This window comes from Nothobranchius furzeri, chromosome 3 (assembly GCF_043380555.1).
Source record: "Nothobranchius furzeri strain GRZ-AD chromosome 3, NfurGRZ-RIMD1, whole genome shotgun sequence".
Taxonomy (NCBI): Eukaryota; Metazoa; Chordata; class Actinopteri; order Cyprinodontiformes; family Nothobranchiidae; genus Nothobranchius; species Nothobranchius furzeri.
Genome location: NC_091743.1, coordinates 60,848,699 through 60,867,963, shown reverse-complemented (window position 1 = coordinate 60,867,963; position 19,265 = coordinate 60,848,699). Strand labels below are relative to the sequence as shown.

The 19,265-nt window shown below is 40.6% G+C and overlaps 1 protein-coding gene across 3 annotated transcripts in view; it reads right to left on the bottom strand.

Annotated features, from left to right (window-relative positions):
• Window positions 1-2,961: 2,961 nt before the first annotated feature.
• The window catches only part of LOC107385359 (A-type voltage-gated potassium channel KCND3), a 125,440-nt gene continuing 109,136 nt past the window's right edge, over window positions 2,962-19,265 (bottom strand). For 2 of the 3 annotated variants that reach the window (XM_070549371.1, XM_015959192.3), the window contains exons 4-7: window positions 16,589-16,690; window positions 9,515-9,607; window positions 7,745-8,004; window positions 6,589-6,977 (exon numbers count right to left, since the gene is read on the bottom strand). In XM_070549371.1, coding sequence (XP_070405472.1) covers window positions 6,740-6,977; window positions 7,745-8,004; window positions 9,515-9,607; window positions 16,589-16,690 — 693 coding nt within the window. In that variant the 3' untranslated portion in view covers window positions 6,589-6,739. Of the gene's footprint in view, window positions 3,098-6,588; window positions 6,978-7,744; window positions 8,005-9,514; window positions 9,608-16,588; window positions 16,691-19,265 lie in introns of those variants that run through there. The other variant, XM_054752027.2, reaches the window with a different exon arrangement.

Below are 19,265 nucleotides of genomic sequence, written 5' to 3'. Positions count from 1 at the left end.
CTGATGCCAAAACTTATTTAAATACACATTTATGATCCTGGAAAACACCTGTTTAATAAATGCTCTAAACATTATTGTCAGCCTACATTTCTTTAATTTGCCACACAGTTAATTGATTTGATTGATTAACTCTGGCTTAATGATTGATTTGTACACAATTAAGCCTCAACAGTTGGTTAAATTCAAAGTTCAAAAACGAATTCAGGTTTAGAAATGCTGTGCTTCAACTGTTATTAGTGACATTGTTGCATGCAAATAAGGTATCAAACATCTAGATATCAGTACACGTTGGCCGTCATTGACTTACATATTATTATTGCCAATAGAGAAACCCGTATCCATCTAATATGAAGTTGCTTTTTCATTTATAACAATGTCAGTTTATGCAGCAAAAGATGTCTTTAACTGAAAGGCAGGAAACCTGTTTATTCTCTGACCTGCATTTGAAGTTTTAAAATCCTGATGTGGGTGATGTTTTCCAGATGGACAAACTGTTACACAAGTCCTGCATCCTGCACAGTGACATGAATTATGAGCACAGCACTTCTGAAGGAGAGGAAATTTAACAGTTTTTTTTTTGGCATCTTTCCTGTTATTTTGACATCCATGAGTTGTTTGTCCTGAAGTGATGAGCCCAGTCAATTAACCCAATTAGATCTGGAAGTGACTCAAACTCAGTCTGAGCAATGCTACTGCAGAAACTTGATTTTGTTTGCTTTGTTCCTTTAAATCTATTGAACACTTGTTTAATCAATACATTTGCAGTGGTAGAAATTAATGCCATGTAAGTCGTACTTGGGGGGTGGGGTGTGTGTGTGGAAAAAAACCCCAGATTACCCAAGCTGCCTTTATTCAATAACCAGATGACACAAGTCTGATGCCTCTTTAATGCATCTTTAACTTAACACTTACATAAGACTGTTGTAAGAAATGCATCAGCTCTGGGAGTGTGTCCTCCCTCAGTAAGACATAATTTAGATGCTGGCACATGGCTTCTAACATTCAACAGGCTTTTTCATGATTCACATGATGGTTTCATCCCAAACATGACCTTGACCTGCAGCTGTTTCTTGTCTGGGACCCAACTTCCTCCCTGCTGTCAGCGTGAGCTCAGTGCCGGATAAAGAAGTCTCCTCAGATCTTTCAGAACTGTAACAAAGATGCTGTGGTCTACAGTCGTTAAAGTGTCTCAGTAAAAGTCAGGACTTTGCAGCATAAATTAATTTAGTGGAAACAAATGTCCCACAGAACAAACAAACTAATAATAATTTAATATGTCATGGACTTTATACTACATAATTATAAATAGCAGTTATATTTCCACATTTAATACCTGGATTTATGAGCAGCAGACATATTCTTTTTATAATCAAAATATCATTGCTTATATTTTGTTCTTTATTGTCTGAAATGTGATGATATTGATCAGAAACATCTGAGATCTTTAGGTTTAGAAAAATATTAGCTAAATAAATTAGAATTTAAGTCACTTTGAGGTATATCAGATATTTAGGTCATTTATTATTTACCTTTGGTACCAACTGCAGGCCATTCTTATCTGCAAACGTGTTACTAGGCTGCCACCTAAATGTCTGGATGTGTCACTGCAAGCCTCAAGTCTTATTGTAACATATCCATTTTAAATGTAACCTTTGACCTGAGTCACCCCCTTTTCTCATCGCTTATTTATTTAATAAATGTCATTTCTCATAAAACATTTTAACCATAGTTTTCTACAGAAACAATGAAAATACTTGATGTATAACATGCAGCTCAGCTCTCCTGCAGAATAACGAGGATGGTTTGTTTGAAGCAGCTGAATGTGAGTGTGTTTACCTCCAGGCTGAGTTAGTCAGAGTCTTTTTGTGCATGATGACCTGAGCCAGACGACCACTAATGATGTGTTGGAAGCTGTTAATAATCACCAAACTCACACATGTGGCTAAAAAGTGAGCTACGTAAGTTGACAGCAATCCACCTGTGAGAGGTGTCAGAAAGATGATGTCATCAAGACTTTGTACATCATGCCAGGTTTCAAGTTTGTCTTTTCAAGTACCGAAATTTTTTATACTTTGTCATGAAATCCACAAAGAGGTTCAGATTCCTCTTGATGCAGGTTGGAGTTTTAGAAGTAAAGACATTGAAATGACATCAAAGACCAATTTTTGCCATTTATCACGTTATAGTTTTTAAAACATATGGATAAAATATATAATTTACTCTAACTAAAAATAGTAATCTTAAAATTTTAACAACCTCTCAAAGCCCTCTTGGTGTTTTGTGACAGGTTTTAGGGAATAACTGTTCTTAGTACTTCTAAGATAGCATTTTTTATAAAGATAACCATGTCCTGATGTTGAAATAAAACATTTCAAAATGTGACTCCATTTCAGTGCCTTTTCAGACCAGAAATCTTTTGTTTTAAACTGTTGTCCCTTTTATAATTAGAAGTTAAAAATATAACCATTTATTTCAGATAAACTCTGTGTTGAGATGGTGTTCCACCACCCTCCCCTCTCTCTGTGTGTGTGTGTGTGTGTGTGTGCGTGTGTGTGTGTGTCAGGAGTTCTGTGTGGAAGGAAGTTCTCGGCTCCAGCGCTCAGCTCAGGTAGACCTTTAATGGGGCTAAAGGACGGGAGTCTGTTAAGCTCTGAGGAAGCAGGTGTTATGCAGGGTTCTGGCTGTTGGTGTCATGACTGTGGGGAGTTTCCTGACCAAAGACATGCAGAATCAAGAGAGGAGACGTAGGTAAGGAGGAAAAAATAAAAGTTTATTTAAAAGGGTAACTGAGGGTGCACCGCTCCGGACAGGGTCTGTAGAGATAGACACTGGTGAGGGGTTTGGCAGAGAGAAACAGAACTCAAGATTCAGTCTTTGTGGTTCTTACTGCGGGTTGACAAAGCCTGGGAGGAAACAGGCAGGACTGGGGTGAGCAGCGCCTGAGGTATCCGAAATCCAAGGGGAAAGGGAAGTGTCTGGGGTATCCGTAATCCAAATGAGGTGAGCGGTGGGATAGCGGGTCGGTCCAGGCGTGGAGGGAGATCAGGCTTGAATGTGTTGTCCAGGTTGTTGCAGAGGTGGTCTGAGGCGAGGGATCCTGGTGAGGATAAGGCGAAGTAAGTCTAAACAACAATAACACATGAGCACAAAAACAGGGACTAAGACTGTAGTTTTAACTCTAGCTGGAGAGAGCTACCCCAGTGGCGTGTCCAGATCTTTTAAAATGGGGTAGCCCAGGTGAGGCACTATATTGTGCATGGGTGGCACCAATGGTTATACTTTATTTTTTGTTTTACCCCAAACCTTTTGTGGAAAATTTAAAGCCTGTTTAAAGAGAATTCTGTGTGGTGGCACCTGGGGTGGCCAATCAGATTCCAAGGGTGGCATTTGCTACCCCAGGCCACTCCCTGGACACGCCCCTGAGCTACCCAAGGTGAGTAATCATCCGGCGAGGTGAAGTGATCTCTCTGCTCCTTATAAACGCTGGACCGGTAGATTAGGGATAGCCTGCAGCTGGCCGCTCTCTGGAACCGCCCACCTGCAGAGACTTGGGGTATGATTAGCAGAATGGTGCTGACTCACCCCAGATCCTGACAGTTGGCGTGTATTACCGTATTGCTTTGCTGTGATTTAATATTTAAAAGCAAAGCAAAACACAAATTCTTTATTCTTTTAAGTTTTGTGGTGTTTATTTTCCTCACAATTTCATGAGTTTGTATTTTAAGCCAAGGGTTGTTCCCTCAGTAGTGTTTGTAGGTCTACTGACATGTCTCAACAGCACCTTTGGTCATATTCTATCATGTTTTGTGCCTATAACTCTCAAAGATTTAAAATAGCAGGATCTGGCTCCTTTGAAGCTTTACAGTTTTAAGTCTTTTCTTTCAGAATTCATGACAAGATTAAAATAATGCACCTTTCAAGAAATGCAAACCAGTCAAAATGACACAGAAAACAATTATCATGTGCTGATTCTCTCTGTTCAGCACTCAGAATTGGCCTTGAACTGCATATAAAAGGAAGTGAGGGTAAACAGCAGGTGGTAACAAGGAAAGAACACATCCACTCTGAATGCTGTGTCAGATTTTAATTTTCATCTGGCACTTCACAGTGGTTTTAACGAACTGACAGGATCTCATGGACACATCAAACAGACAGAAAAGCACGTCTGATTGGTAAAAGATAAGAAACAACACAAACAGCAATGCCAAGACTTTTGAAAATCATCCCAAACTTTAAAAGGAAATATATTCTACAATGACAAATATCAGTATTCACTTCAGTGTGAAAAATGCTATTTTTTACTTTTAATAGAACTGTTAAATTTGATGTACGATGCTGCAAAAAGCCTTAAAGTGTAAATATTGTTTGAGAGGTTATTAACATCACGACTCAACTGACACCTGATATTTTAAATAATAACATTGCGTCCCCACAATAAAAAACATCTAAATAATTTTTCATATTTTGCAAAATAGCACAAAAACCAAACAAAAAACAAAACAACAATCTGTTTTAAAACAAATACAAAACTGCAACGCAAAATTTGCAAATGAGGCAAAAAACAAGCTGATTTCATGTAATAAAAAAGGATGTTAAACAATCGTCTTTCACTCCACCAGACAAACAGCCCAAATGACAAATCAACACATTTATTTGATGCAAATCACTTCAGCACAGATTTCAAATGTAAACGGGCCCAAACAACAGTTCAGATCATCATAAAAGTGCAGCAGGTGCTAAAATAAGGATTTATTTGTGAGAACCAGCTTATTTTTTAATGATCAGATTTTTTCCAGTTTTTTTAATTAGCAGCTTCTAAAGTTTTGTCTACAGAACTTTGAAAACCTTTTTGTGAAATTGAAAATAATTTAAAGTGAGAAGGAAAACTGTCAGTGGCAGTTGTCAAGTATAAATACAGCTAGAAATTGGGATTTTATTTTAAAATGTTCTTCTCAAAAGTGTTAATTCTTGTAGAATATTGCATATATTTAAATGAAAAATTTAGCTGTTCAGTTGACAATCAGGTCAAGAAAGATTGGGCTTTGGGCTCCAACGTGAACATCTAGTTTCACAAAGACGACACAAAAAGATGAAGACATTAAACGCTACAGATATTTTACACACATCCAGTATCGTCTCAACTCGAGGGCTTTTCTAATATTCACCTCTCAAAACCAGAAACATCAAATGAAATTTCATATTTTCTGCCCTCCATACTTAATCTCAGCATATAAAACTTTCCATCGATGTTCAACCTTTACTGGGAGGGGGCGGGGCTTAAAACATCTATTGCAGCCAGCCACTAGTGGGAACTTCATCTTTAACTTTTGTTCTTTCACGGTGTAAAAAATATGATATACAGTAGTTTTAGAAAGATTATTCCCATTCTTTTATTTTGTGGGCTAGAAAATGTTTCTTAATCTTTAGCATAAAAACTTAGATGTTTCCCTTTCACTAGCTTTTTGTAAACTCCAGCATTTTTGCAAATTTATCAGTCTGCATAAATAACAAAAGTACCACTAGAGACTGAGTGATAGGATGTTAGAAAAAGCAGCTCTAGAGAAGAAGAAGGGAATGAAGAGTCACATTAGAAACAATGAAAAATAAACATTTTCTTCAACTAATTTTGTGGTCAGAATTTTTATTTTTTTTTTCATGATCAGGTTTAGACCCATAACTTTATTTCAAGTATGTAAAACCTTCACAGTTCAACTGCAGGATGTTCCTTCATTGACTAAAACTTAGTTTGGATTGAATCTTGAACAAGACACGAACATCCAACAGTTCATTAATGAAATTAGTAGCTTTGTGTGTGCGACTTTTAAAATAATGCTTTAAAGAAAAAAAATGTATACATTTTTTTAACCCTTTAGGCCCTAGGCCTTTTTTCTTTGGGGCCTGGCGCCTCCCAATTGGGGGCCTTTGGAGTTTCATGTCCCACGTGTCAGTGATTGTATGCATTCCCCGAGCACAGCTACAGCTACAATCAAAACAGTTTAGATTGTAAACAAAGCAATTTTTGGTTTTTGATACATTAAGATAAAATAATACTTGAACTTTATTTTAGAAGAGCAGCCCTGTGTGAAAGTGCAGACAGGATGGAGGTTTTGAGTTCAAATTTCATTTAGAAATTTAGTCAATTGTTTTATTTATTCCGGGGGTCCTCAACTAAATTTGTTCAAGTTTTTTTTTCCCCAGCAGACACCACTGAAGGTCAGATGATTTCAGTTGTGTTTGGAGAATGTGGACAGTTGTAGATGTTTGGGACATGAAACTGTAGAGGCCCCCAATTGGGGGGCGTTAAGGTTAAACAGGTAAACATTTTCATTTCTTTTTCCACACATGACACAAACAAGAGCAATACAATTACAGTGAACACAATCCACATCTATATCTTCCTTCAAGAGTTAAAGACAAATAATATCCATTTCACTGTGAATTCAGGTGAAACTGATTATTGATTAGTGGCATTTAATCATCCTGCGGTGATGCTTATGCTAAATGTCTGTTGTTCATTCATAAGGTGTTAAAACCTCTGTACTGCTGTTAAAAACTAAATGCAGCGAGTCTGTGTAGCAGAACAAACACTGAACAACACATGATTCTTGGTTCACAGTCCACTCCGTAAACCTGGAGTACGGGGTTCCTTGTTGATCCCGTAGAAGGGGAGACAGTCCCTCCTCCTCTTTCATCTGTTCTTCCCTTCTGCTGAACCCAGCCACATCCTTCAGCCTGAAAGTCACAAAGCTGAGACTTTGACAATGTTGACACCAGCAGAGCTTGTTGTGGTCTGGATGCTCGGGGCTCCTGGATGACCTGGAGGCAGGGGCGGCCTCCTCTGCGGTGCCCCGTGGAAGCCATCCTTGTCTGGGGTTAAAGCGGGAGGCATGGGGAGGCTGATGATCGCCGTGGTGATCCGCCCACTTTTGCAGTTGATCCTTTTGCTGTTGTCAGGGTTCAGATTCAGGTTTGAACGGCTTAAAATAAAAAAAGGGTAAATGAAAAATTAAATGCAGCGACTATTGAGCCTTGGATGCAGACAAGTTAAAGCAGGAATCTGGAGGTTTTTATTAGGGGGCAACATCGCACCTTTTAGCCCCTCTCCCTGCTTCCCTAATTACTGCTGGAAGCAATCCCTCTAGTTCATTACATACTTTAAAGATGTACTTGTCTGCAGATGCGCACACACTCTGATTGATATATGTGCATAAACAGATGTATAATGCTATTGGCCTAACAGGACTGTACACTCCTGGTCTGTCAGTAGGAGGTAGTTAAACCTTCCAGATGAAGCGCAGATAAAACTAAATCTTAACAGTCCTACACTGCCCTCTAGTGCACCTTTTGATATAAAAATTTGCAAAAATGTACACTACACTCAGCACTAATTGTATCAGAGAAGTTGCAAATTTTATTACTTAAGTGTCTGAATGGGGAGAGCAGCTGTCCACTGACTGGAAATTAAAGGTTAGGTTAGATGCTGAATACCAAAAGTTGTCATACAAATAACAGCTCACTGCTCCTCATGGATAGGCCAAATCCGAAGAAACGATTTGTTCATGGCGTGTGACTAAAAACGTTTGCATTATCAATATAAGATTAAATTCTCACATTTGCAATAATCATGGGGCTTTTCTCAAACATAATCTCTTTTTAAACACAAGTAGCATTTATATACAACATTTTAACACAATATAGAATAGCAGTGATGTTTCCCTGTTCTGTGTTTTGTGCTACACTTCACCTGCTAGTGTGTGTCAGCGGGTTACCCCTCTGTATGTGGAGGGCACTGAGCTCCTGCAGCTGGCTCTGGTGAGCTGGGATGGGGTTGGCGGGAGACGGGCTGGCATTGGGCAGAGGAGAGTTTCTCTTTCCACTTCTGCCACAGCAGGTCACAGCGGGGCTGCTGTGGCAGGCTATGGAAGGGCTGTGGGACGGATAAGCTTGCAATGCTGTTTCTAGAGAGTTCTGCTCGTACATCTGCTCGTCCACAAACTCATGAGCCTAGAGAGAGAACGGTTAAAGAAACAAGTCAAAAAGCAGGAATTTAAACCAGCTTAAGAGTCATGATTGAAGAAAACACAAATAAGTACCACATATGTAGGATGTACCAATACCAGGATTTATAATACAGAGTAAAAGTACTTGCATTTGAGTACTTGGTCATACCGAGTATAATACATGCGATCACACTCCTTAAAATGAATGTATAAATGCTTTATTGTCATAAGACACATTAAACATAAATATAATTTGAGTTTTGCTACATAACTATCCTCACATTGTAGTTTGTATAGAACAAAACCATAAAGGCTACATTTTAATCTTTTAAAATCGACCACTTCTTTACATTTTTAACAATGCTGCCAATAATGTGTCTATTTACTACTGGTTTATTTGCACCGTACAGTGTTAGAGCAAACTGATACTGTCAGAGGGAAATGACGCTTCCATAAGGAGATGCTGTGTGTCGATAGGCTCAACGGGGCAACTGATTGAGAAGTAAGCTAGAGCCCAGACACCGTGCAGAGAAAATTTATTTCAGCTGCTTGTATCTGCAATTTCGTTATTTCGGTCACTACCCAAAGCTCGTGACCATAGGTGAGGGTAGGTACATAGATTGAACGGTAAATCAAAAGCTTCAACTTGTACCTCGTTGTACCACTCATCGCAACAACAGATCGGTACAACGCCCCCTTCACTGCAGATGCAGCACCAATCGGCCTGTCGATCGCACGCTCCATCTTTCCCTCGCTCGTGAACAAGACCTCGAGATACTTAAACTCATCCACCTGAGGCAGGACCTCGTCCCTGACTTGGAGAAGGCATTCTACCCTTTTCCAATTCAAGACCATGGTCTCGGATTTAGAGGAGCTGATTCTCATCCCAGCTGCTTCACACTCCACAGCGAACCGCTCCAGTAAGAGCCGGAGATCACGTTCTGTTGAAGTCAACAGGACCACATCATCTGTAAAAAGCAGAGACTCAATCCTCAGGCCACCAAAACTGATCCCCTCATCGCCTTGGCTGTGCCTACAAATCCTGTTCATAAAAGTTATGAACAGAATCGGCAATAAAGGTCAGCCTTGGCGGAGTCCAACTCTCACTGGTAACGAGCCCGACTTACTGCCGCCAATTTGGACCAAGTTCTGACACCTAAAAGCAGCTAAAATATTTTTGAACTGTCTCAATCTTTGTGAAGCACTGGATCCTATGTCCACGTCACCTGGAAACTGTCAAACTGACATGTAGAGCTCCTGATCTTCAGCTTGAAGGAAACCATTCAGTTAAACTGACAGACGTATCTGACAGGAGCAAAACCTCTCGTCTTTTAGATCTAAACTAAAGCTTCAGTCAGGGGAACAACAACACTACATCAGATTAAGGAGATGGATCAGACTCTATGCTGTACATTGTTGGGTTTTTGATCCATAGTTGTTGCTAAAAATTTAGGATATACAGTAAATTAAATACAGAATAAGCATCGAAAGTTCAAAGAGGGAATCACTCGCACCGTGGTTTTCTCCAGACAGTGCAGCAGGTGGTGGTGTTGGCTCTCTAACAGAGAGGTGGACTTCATCAGCTTCTGCTCATCCTCTTCTGTACCCTGAAGGCACACAAAAACACAGCTGGTGAGCATGTTTCACCACGTTACTGCAGCGGTAGTACTGGATTACTTGTTTATTTCTGCTGCTTTATCATGTAATTTGATATTTAATTGAACCAATTTCTGCCTGTTGTGAATCAAACATTCGTCCTAAAATATTTTTTTTTCTAATTTCCTTAATTTTGTGCAGCTTCAGTAGCTTTAAAGCAAGCATCAAATAACTTCCACTTTCAGTTTAATGAACAAAATTCTGAAGCTGCACTGATGCTGCTTCCTGTTAATTCTCTAAGGTGGCATCACCGAGTGTTGCTCTGATGCTCCAGGAAGCTGAACCTGTTAGAAAGATGGTAAAAACATCTGTTTAATTTGACGGAGAAACAAAACAAACCCAGAAGCTTTAAAAACATATTCATTGAAATTTCTCTAAACTGCACCTGTTTTCCATGACTGTGTGTCAAATAAAGCTTAGCCTAAAAAAGTAATCAGGATCGCCGAATTACATGAAAAGTGAAAATAGATTGATGAACTCGCTCAGCATGTATTTTCTGGATAAGATGCGATGTGGTCCAAGGACTTTCACTCAGCGGCCCTGGTCCTAACCCTTACCCTGATCTGGTGATAGGTTTTAGGAACAAAGACTATATAACAGGTTTACTTTTTATATTTGTTCAGAACATGGCATTTCACATCTCAGATCAATACCGGGTTGAAGATTATTGATCATTTCATGTTTATTTTTTATCAAAAGTTACAGAAAATGTGGTTGTCATATACGTTATAAAAATTAAACCAACCTCTGTGACACATAAATCTGGCTTTTCAAACCATCATACCACCTCCACGGTCTGGTCAAAGCTCTCGCGTGGGTTCTCGCGCCATTCCTGCCAAACGGCCTCTCGGGTTTATGTTGTGCACACCTGCCACTGAAACTCAAACCCGTTTGTTGGTGTCAGCCTTTAGATTTTCACCTTTACTTTGTTCCTGATTTATAAATCGCAAAGCTCTGTGGTTGATGTTTTCACTTCTTCCAGGAGGAAATGGACATGACAGGTTTCAGCCAGAAGTAGCCGAGCAGTTAATTGGATTTTCATAAGTAAAAGTAGAAACCTGGTCGACCCAGGACACGTTGGAGAAAGTATGTCCAATCTGGCCCAGGAACACCTTGGGGTCCTACTGGGGGAGCTGGTGGAGGTGGCCAGGAAGAGGGCAGCCCGGAACTCCCTAGTTGGGATGCTGTCCCCGCGACCCAGACCCGGATAGGCGGAAAAAGACAAGAGACGAGAAAAGTAGAAACAAAAGGAGTAACTCACACATGGCATGTGGCATTTAACAGAGCAAGGTGTTCAATAATCACAGCATTGGTGGTTTTATTCCATTCCATTCCATTCCATTCCATTTATTTGATAAAGCACATTTAAAAACAGCATGTGAGCTGACCAAAGTGCTGTACAGGGGTAAAAACATATAAGGTTAAAAGAATAATATAAAAGAATAAAACAACTAGAGCAGAACAAAAAGAACCATGAGAAGTCAATAAAATCAGTCAAAGAACAGTGTAAATAAACCATCGATAAAATAGCTAGGTAGTAAAAGCAAGAGAATAAAAATAAGTCTTTAAGTGGGACTTAAAAACCCCAATGGAGGAGGAGATTCTGATATTCAGTGGGAGATCATTCCAAAGTTTTGGAGCGCAGACAGAAAAAGCTCGTTCACCACGGGTTTTGCAGCGTTGACGGGGAATCTGTAGGAGGTGTAGGTCACCTGAACGGAGAGTCCTGCCTGGCACATAAGGAGTGAGTAACTCGGATATGTAGGGTGGTGCTAAGCCATTCAGCGCCTTAAAAACAAACAATAAAATTTTAAAACGTATGCGGTAGTGCACAGGAAGCCAGTGAAGTCTTGCTAAAATTGGAGTGATGTGCTGACGACGGCCAGTATTGGTCAGAAATCTTGCCGTCGTATTTTGTATCAGCTGAAAGCGAGATAATGCAGCTTTTGAAATACCAAACAGAATTGCGTTGGAGTAGTCCAACCTTGAGGTGATGAAAGCGTGAATGGTTGTCTCGAGGTGGCGCCGATTCAGAATGGGTTTTAGTTTGGAAAGACGTCTTAGCTGATAAAAACATGATTTAACCATGTGATTAACGTGAGAGTCCATTTTTAGAGCCACATCCATTTTAATTCCAAGATTAACAATTGTCTGACTAATTTTAAAAGGAAGAGCAGAAAAATCAGGAGCGGAGGAAGACGAGCCATTAGGAGTAAAAACAATAAACTCGGTCTTAAAATCATTCAGCAGCAAAAGATTTGCTGACAGCCAGTCTTTAACCTCACTCAGGCAATCAAGGAGCGGCTGGATGGAGGTAAAAGCCTTCAATGGAACATAAATCTGGCAGTCGTCCGCATAAAGATGAAAGTTAATGTTAAACTTCCTGAAGATTAGTCCCAGTGGAATAATATAAATGCTAAATAAAAGGGGGCCGAGGATAGACCCCTGTGGAACGCCCCAAGGAAGAGCAGCAGCGGGAGAAGAACAGTCGTCCATTCTAACTCTAATAGACCTGTTGTCAAAGTAGGAGCAGAACCAGTCAAGCGCGGATCCCTTAATGCCGACCAAATTCTCAAGGCGGGACAATAAAATGTCATGGTCCACCGTGTCAAATGCAGCTGAGAGGTCCAACATCACCAGGGCAACATGGGAACCGGAATCAGTGGCTAAAATAATATCATTAAAAACCCTGATGTGAGCGGATTCTGTGCTGTGATATTGTCTAAAACCAGACTGAAATTTATCCAAGACCCCAAAGTTGTTCAGATGGGGCATGATTTGGTTATAAACAGCCTTTTCCATCACTTTCGACAAGAAGGGGAGCTTTGAAATGGGGCGAAAGTTCCTGAGGTCAGTTGGGTCTAGGCCAGATTTTTTCAGTAGTGGTTGAAGCACGGCATGTTTAAAAGCAGAGGGTATAATTCCCGAAACAAGGCTGGAGTTAATAATATTGAGCATTGGTGTTATCACCAGCTGAAGATCCATCAAGGAAAAACACGGACAGAGGAGTTAATTCTAATGTTGCATCACTCAGCAGAGAAACATGTCAAAGCTTTCTGATTGCCTAAATGGAGATTTTTATTTTATTTTTTTACTACCTTATGCCCGGTAGGACACATCGCAATCAGGAAACCACCAAAAGAATATGATGATTTCCGCTTTAGTCATTAAGATGTGTCTATTAAAGTTCTTGGTCATCCTAGAAAATTTAAACAAAAACAAAATGACAAGAGCAAGAACATCCTGCGGTCCCCCATTTAAATAAAGGAAACCACCACTCCGATCTGCCAATCAGGTGGATCTACTCCAGATGTCCACGCGATATTGCAGAGCCGCATCAGCCAATACAACCCTACAACATTCAGAGCCTTAACTGTGAGCGGATCTCATCCACCCCCGGGGCCTTGCCACCGAGGATCCTTTTGACTACCTCAGTGACCTCAGCACCAGAGATTGGAGAGCCCAACCTAAAGTCCCCGGATTCTGCTTCCTCACTGGAAGGCGTGCCAGTGGGATGATGATGATAAAATTTCTTAAATGAACAGCGAATATCATTGAGATAATAAAGGTCCTTTGAACCTTCTAGGAACTGGGTTGGTACCTCCTGCTTCAGAGGGTAGAAGAGGAGGTGGCAATTACTTACTCATTGATATTCATGATATGCAAATGTGTTGCCTCAGATTAGCTAACAGCGATGTGACACCCCCGCCGCCTCCATTTGCCATTGTTTTTTGGGTAAACAAAGCAATGTGTTTATCTTATGTTCACAAGTAACACAAGCCCTGAACGTGCTCCTCCTTGTTGTGGAGCGGCTAATGCTAACAGTTAGCTTCTCTAGCCAAGAATAACTCTGATCTCTCCTGGCAACACGACCTTCTGCGGTTGCATGCCAAGGTGGTCGTGAATGCTAATTTTCCCTATGACGTAGAGGAGACTGACTTAATCGTCTTCCTGTTTGAAGAAAAATCTCAAGTTCAGCAAACATGTGCCCCTCAGAGTGACCGAGACATTTAGGGTGGAAGCAAACCAAATGTGAACATATTTTTATGGAGGGAAAATGAATTGTTTTTATTGGTTCTAACAGAAAAACAAAACAAAACAAAGTTGATTAAACATTCAGTTCAAGGAAGAGTCGGGGCTTTCCACAGAAAAGTAACAGGCTCCTAAATGAGACCTGATGTCAACATGTTTGGCTGACATTAAACGAATGAAGAGAAGTGCAGGCTGGTGCCCCTTCTTTTATCCTTTCCCATAAAGATCTAATTGACTTTGCTGCTTTCAGATCTAACGAAACATTCATCATGAACAGCAAGCAACTGCACACAAGGCGATGGGTAGTGACTCATCTGCCTGAAACCAGAATGGAGGCAGGCAATCCTGTCACTCTTATATGAAAAGTAAACATTACAGCATCAACGTTCAGGCAGATAAAGCCGTAACGGCCTCTTAGAGGGGGTATCATCTGACCTGACAGGATGATCAATAAGCTCCCCTCCACAACAATGAGCTCCTCATTTGTGTGAGCAATAAGAGGCTGTCAAAACGTGAAATCAGCCAAATGCAAACAGACCTGCAGTGAACTTCTAATCTAACTATAAGCTGTGAGAGAACCAGTCATTTTGTCATAAAGCCGTACTCACTTTCACCTCGGACCCGTGCGGCGCCTCTGACTGACTGTCAGCAGTGACACAACTGTAATTCGATGCACCGGGACTCTGGCAGCCCCATCACAGAAACGCATAGGGGTGGGAATGAAGGGAGGGTGTCTACACTCACAGATGGCATTTATATGATAATTCTAACCACTTCCAGACACCCATGAGCTTTCATGCTGGACTCGATTAGATCCAAATGGATTTTGGTAGCCATCTGCAAGGCACAGAGTATGCCACTGAAAGTAAGAGTGATGGACTGGATGCAAAGGATACTGACAATTCGCTTGTGCATTACCACACATTTTCCACAGTGGTTACAATTTTTAAAATAAAGTCTAAAAAAATGGAAGAGAAAAAGGATTAACAAGTTCTAACATGAAGACTGATATTCATCCACACCAAAGGCTTTATGATTAAATGAAACTTCCGGAAAAATAACAAAACTATAACTAGGATTTTTAGGTGAAAGTGTTTGAGTAAATAGCTAATATACCATTAGTGAGTTGAAGAGATACTTTTGGCTATTTTGAAATGCTTTTTGTGTAAAGGTTAGGCCTGATCACCATCTTCTGTCTGGAGGAACAAGAGTTGATGTTCAGCAGGAGTGGTGAGCTAGCAGGTGGTCTGAGTGCAGGCAAGACCAAAGAGTAATGCTTACTCCGCAAAGACTGCTCCTATCTCCTTCAAAAAAATTAAAATAAAAAATAAAAAAATCACATTTCACTTATTATTCGAGAAGCTTTCTTGATTCAAACAAAAAGATGCAGAGCAATGCAGATTTCAACCCTAATAAATGACAGTTAATCCCCATCATGCAAGATTTTTTGACCACATTCTTGAAGGACTCAAAGTGGCCCAAAAATATCTTAAGCATTCTATTGTGCTGCCATGTTGGTGGATGTGGTCAGCAAGTCACCCTCCTACAAAGTATTACTATACCCACACTTCCTGTTAGGAAAATGTGCCAAAAGGAGGCCTTGCGTGGCGGACGGAGAGGGCTGCGCCGCGACAGTGACTGAAAGAACCACCTCAGGCATTCCTGTCACACACACCCCGCTCCCGCACTCGGAGTTTCTCCATTGGAGACGAGCCACTAACAAGTACACATGCATGCATGCACACAAAGTGTCATGCTTCAAAGTCAGGAGGATTTCTCTTCCCTTCCTTCACCAGAAGAAAGAGACAAAGTGCTTTTGGAGGATGTGAGCGGCTCTGGGCCGCATCGTTTGTATCAGCTCACGAGTGGCCAAGCCAACCGGAGGCGTGGCCGAAACTCATCATATGGTACTGACTAATTTAAAATCAAATGAAGTGCAGACTTTTAACCAACACTGACAGTTTTAGGCAATCGAATGATATTTTAAACAAGTTGCAGTAATATACCAAAATAATGACTGAACTGGTCTATAGCCCCGATAGACACGCTGATTCATACAGTTCATCAGCAAAAAAGTCGAATTTTTTTCTGGAGGACTTGCTCTTTTAAATGTCAGAGCCCTGAAACGGCTTGTTCTGGAAGGTACTGAAATTGTTAAGAATGAAACTGCTAAGATAACTTCATGTGAGAGTGATTTAGTGCAAAGATCTTCATGAAGGTATTCTGTATCGACAATAGAACTATCATAACTCTAAATTATTCATAATACGTCCACTTTAACCCCCAAAAGAGCTTTCATGGAGAAACAACCATATCCATGTTCTCCACTGTCTCACTGTTCTGAGGAAACCAGGTTGAAGTTTGCTTCACCTTCATTTTAATGCAATGATCATTTAACTCATCAGGAGCAGCCAGCTTGTTGTTGCTAGCTTCACACACGGATTAAATCACACCCCAGACTGAAGGACATCTAGGAAAAGCACTTTGTGATTACACTGATAACACCGACTCATTGGATTATCCACATAACTCCTCCGCTATCAACCCTGGCCCGTGTAACAACAACAGTTTAACGACTCCTGCTTCTGCTGCACTTTTATAGCCTCTAAATTACTTTTAAATTGTCTTTTGGTTAAGCGTGGCAATAATTGCTCGTATTCTGTTTGTATGTGTTTGCACTTCGGATGTGAAGCTTTTTGCCTACGGACCACTAAGTTGCAACGGAGTGAAATAATTAGAAGAGAGGGCGTTTGAATTAGGAACAATGACATTCATGTGTAAAATGCAAATAAAATCTGCTGGCACTGATTTTTTTTTTATTGAAATCAAGGGAAACTGATGAGGGAATGATACGATCCAGTGTGGAGTTTGTGTGTCATGCAGTGGTGGGATTTTCTCACCGTCAGCTCCAGCAGCTCGTTGAGAAGCCCGTTGCGTTTGCTGTGGAGAAAGGCGTTGGCGCTGCCGGACTTTGCTATTCGTATCCTGGTTAGCCTGGCTTTCTGTGAGTAGGAAGAGATCACAGAGTCAGACAAGGTGGGCAGGAGGTCACAAAGGATGACTAATGCTTTATTTAATGACAAGAGTCTGCCAACCTTTCACCTAATCTCGTTAGTAATGTTCACAGCTGTGAGAGCATAGCTTTGTACTTTGTGTGATGAGGACTGTGTGAAACAGCCAAATGGGATCCCAGACATCACATCCATGTGGGGTAGTTGAGTTCTCATTTAGAGTTTATGGATGTATTTATGCTGCTGGGTTGGAGTCCCGTGCCTTTGGTTTAGCCACAGATAGTGAAGCCTTGCAGCAGGGATTAGCTTCCATGTCACCGCCAATGCCGAAGCCTGGCATTTTACAGAATATGTTGGATGAGGTGGATTTGTGCTGGCTGAAAGAAAAGTTTCTTCCCAGCAAATTTTACAAATCATTTCTGTATGGAGTTGGGTCTGTGCTCCAGGGTTTGTTGAAGAGACCTCTAAACTGCTGCCTGACGTTTAAAACCAAACAGCTGTTCATTATCAAGGGGCTGCATGGTGGCGCAGTTGTTAGCACTGTTGCCTCGCAGCACGAAGGTTGCAGGTTCGAAACTCGGCTACGGCCTTTCTGCGTGGAGTTGCGTGTTCTCCCAATGCATGCGTGGGTTTCCTCCGGGTACTCTGGTTTCCCCCACAGATCACAACATGCCCTACAGGTTATAAATTGTAAAGTCGCTTTGGATAAAAGCGTCTGCTAAGTGAATAAACATATCAAGTCAACATCTCAATGAAAGCTTTAAACCAAAACACACAAGAGTGGATTGAATCTTTACAATTAATGAACCTTAACATAGGCGTTATAACAAATAAAATCAGAATATGATGACATTTTGGGGCTTCTTGATGAATGTTCAGACAAATAAAAGGCTATTAAACATTTGATTACCTATCCCAATGAATTTGCAGTGGTCTCTATAAATGAGTGTTCTGATAGTTGTTTTCTGTGAGAAAAGCTCTCACGCTCCTTATTCAGGTGGTCAAAGGTAATCGGAGGAGTGGGAGGCAGAAAATGGTAGGATCTTGACTCTTATTAATTAATATGCAAATATCTTTCTTCTTATTGGCTAGCAGTATCATGACTCTTCAGCTCCTTTTTGTTCGCCCTTCTTCTTTGGGTAAGTAAAATGCAACATTGATGTTTTGTCTTCATAAATAACACAAGCCTAAATATGTCCTGACATGTTGTGGAGTTGCTAAAGCACGGGTAGCTTCTACTAGCCGAGACGGGCTCTGCTCGCTCCTGGATGCTAAAACACAGCATTCCCCAGTCGTGAGCCAAGATGGTGGTGGTCGGAGGGAATGTGTGTGAATGGGTGAATAACTAGTTGCATTATGAAGCACCTTGAGGTGTTGTAGAACCCTAAGAAGCCGCTCAACATGTAATTTACCAAGAAGGTGAGTCCGTGAATGCAAATTTTTCAGTGTGATGTAGGTCGGACTGCCTTTTGTGACCTGAGCGTTTCCCTATTTTCTATTTTCTTTTGGCAGCTAGTGCAGGAAGTGGGAGTCGAAGACCATTTTCAGTTCAGCCTGCACGTGAAACTCAGAGTGGCCAATCGTGTTTAAAAAGAAAAACAAGTGTTATACGTTTCTCTGTGAACCTCGGACATTACACATGAATTTGCCATCAGTACAAATCTGATTTATAAAACCTGCACCAATATTGTTTGATTCTTGCTTACGTTCTATTTCCAATCCTCTCGCTGAGCCTGTGAGGTAATCTATAGCCCTGCCTGTTTTCTAATATCAACTGGGATCGGCTCCAGCTCAGAGCAATCTTGACAGGATAAAGTGGGAATAAAGAATGGATGTATGGAAGGATAAAAAACAAATCAAAAGCTTTTATTGCTATGCAAGAGTTAAAGGTGGGGGAGCATCACAAAGACACACAGAGAAAAAGATACACATTAAAAAGCGGATCTTTGGATTTACCTACCTGTATTTGCTCAGAATCAGAACAAGAGTGATACGGATGCTGCATGTAACGTACCAAAAGGGTCAGTTTTCACCTATATATTGACCAACATAATGACCTTTCATCTACAGCATGAATCCACTTTCTATTTGGCCTTCCAGAACCAGAAGGTTCTGTTCAGTGCGTGTTAACATTCCATGAAGACAAAACATTCAAATAAACATTCTCTCCCAAGGGTCCTGCATTCTCTGTGAAAGCCAGACGTCAACATTCTTCACTCTGAATAAGTGAAGACTCCATGATTTTATAGTTAAAAGTTAAAAAATCATATATGATGAATGAACAAGATGTTTAAATCAAATGTTTGAATAACCTGTGCTTAAGTCAATGAATTTAAAATGAATATTGTTCTTACAATGATCCATTTATATCACAAATCACTATGTATTTGATTTAACAAGTTAATCATTATCTTGACTCATATACATCTTCATAAGATACAAATTAAGGTTAAGTTCACCTCACATAAATGTTTTAAGCCATTCTTATTCGCAGTGTTAAGAATCTTATATCTGAAGGAGGACGTGGCTTTCTGAGGGATGTTGGTAAACACCCAGAAACGTGTCA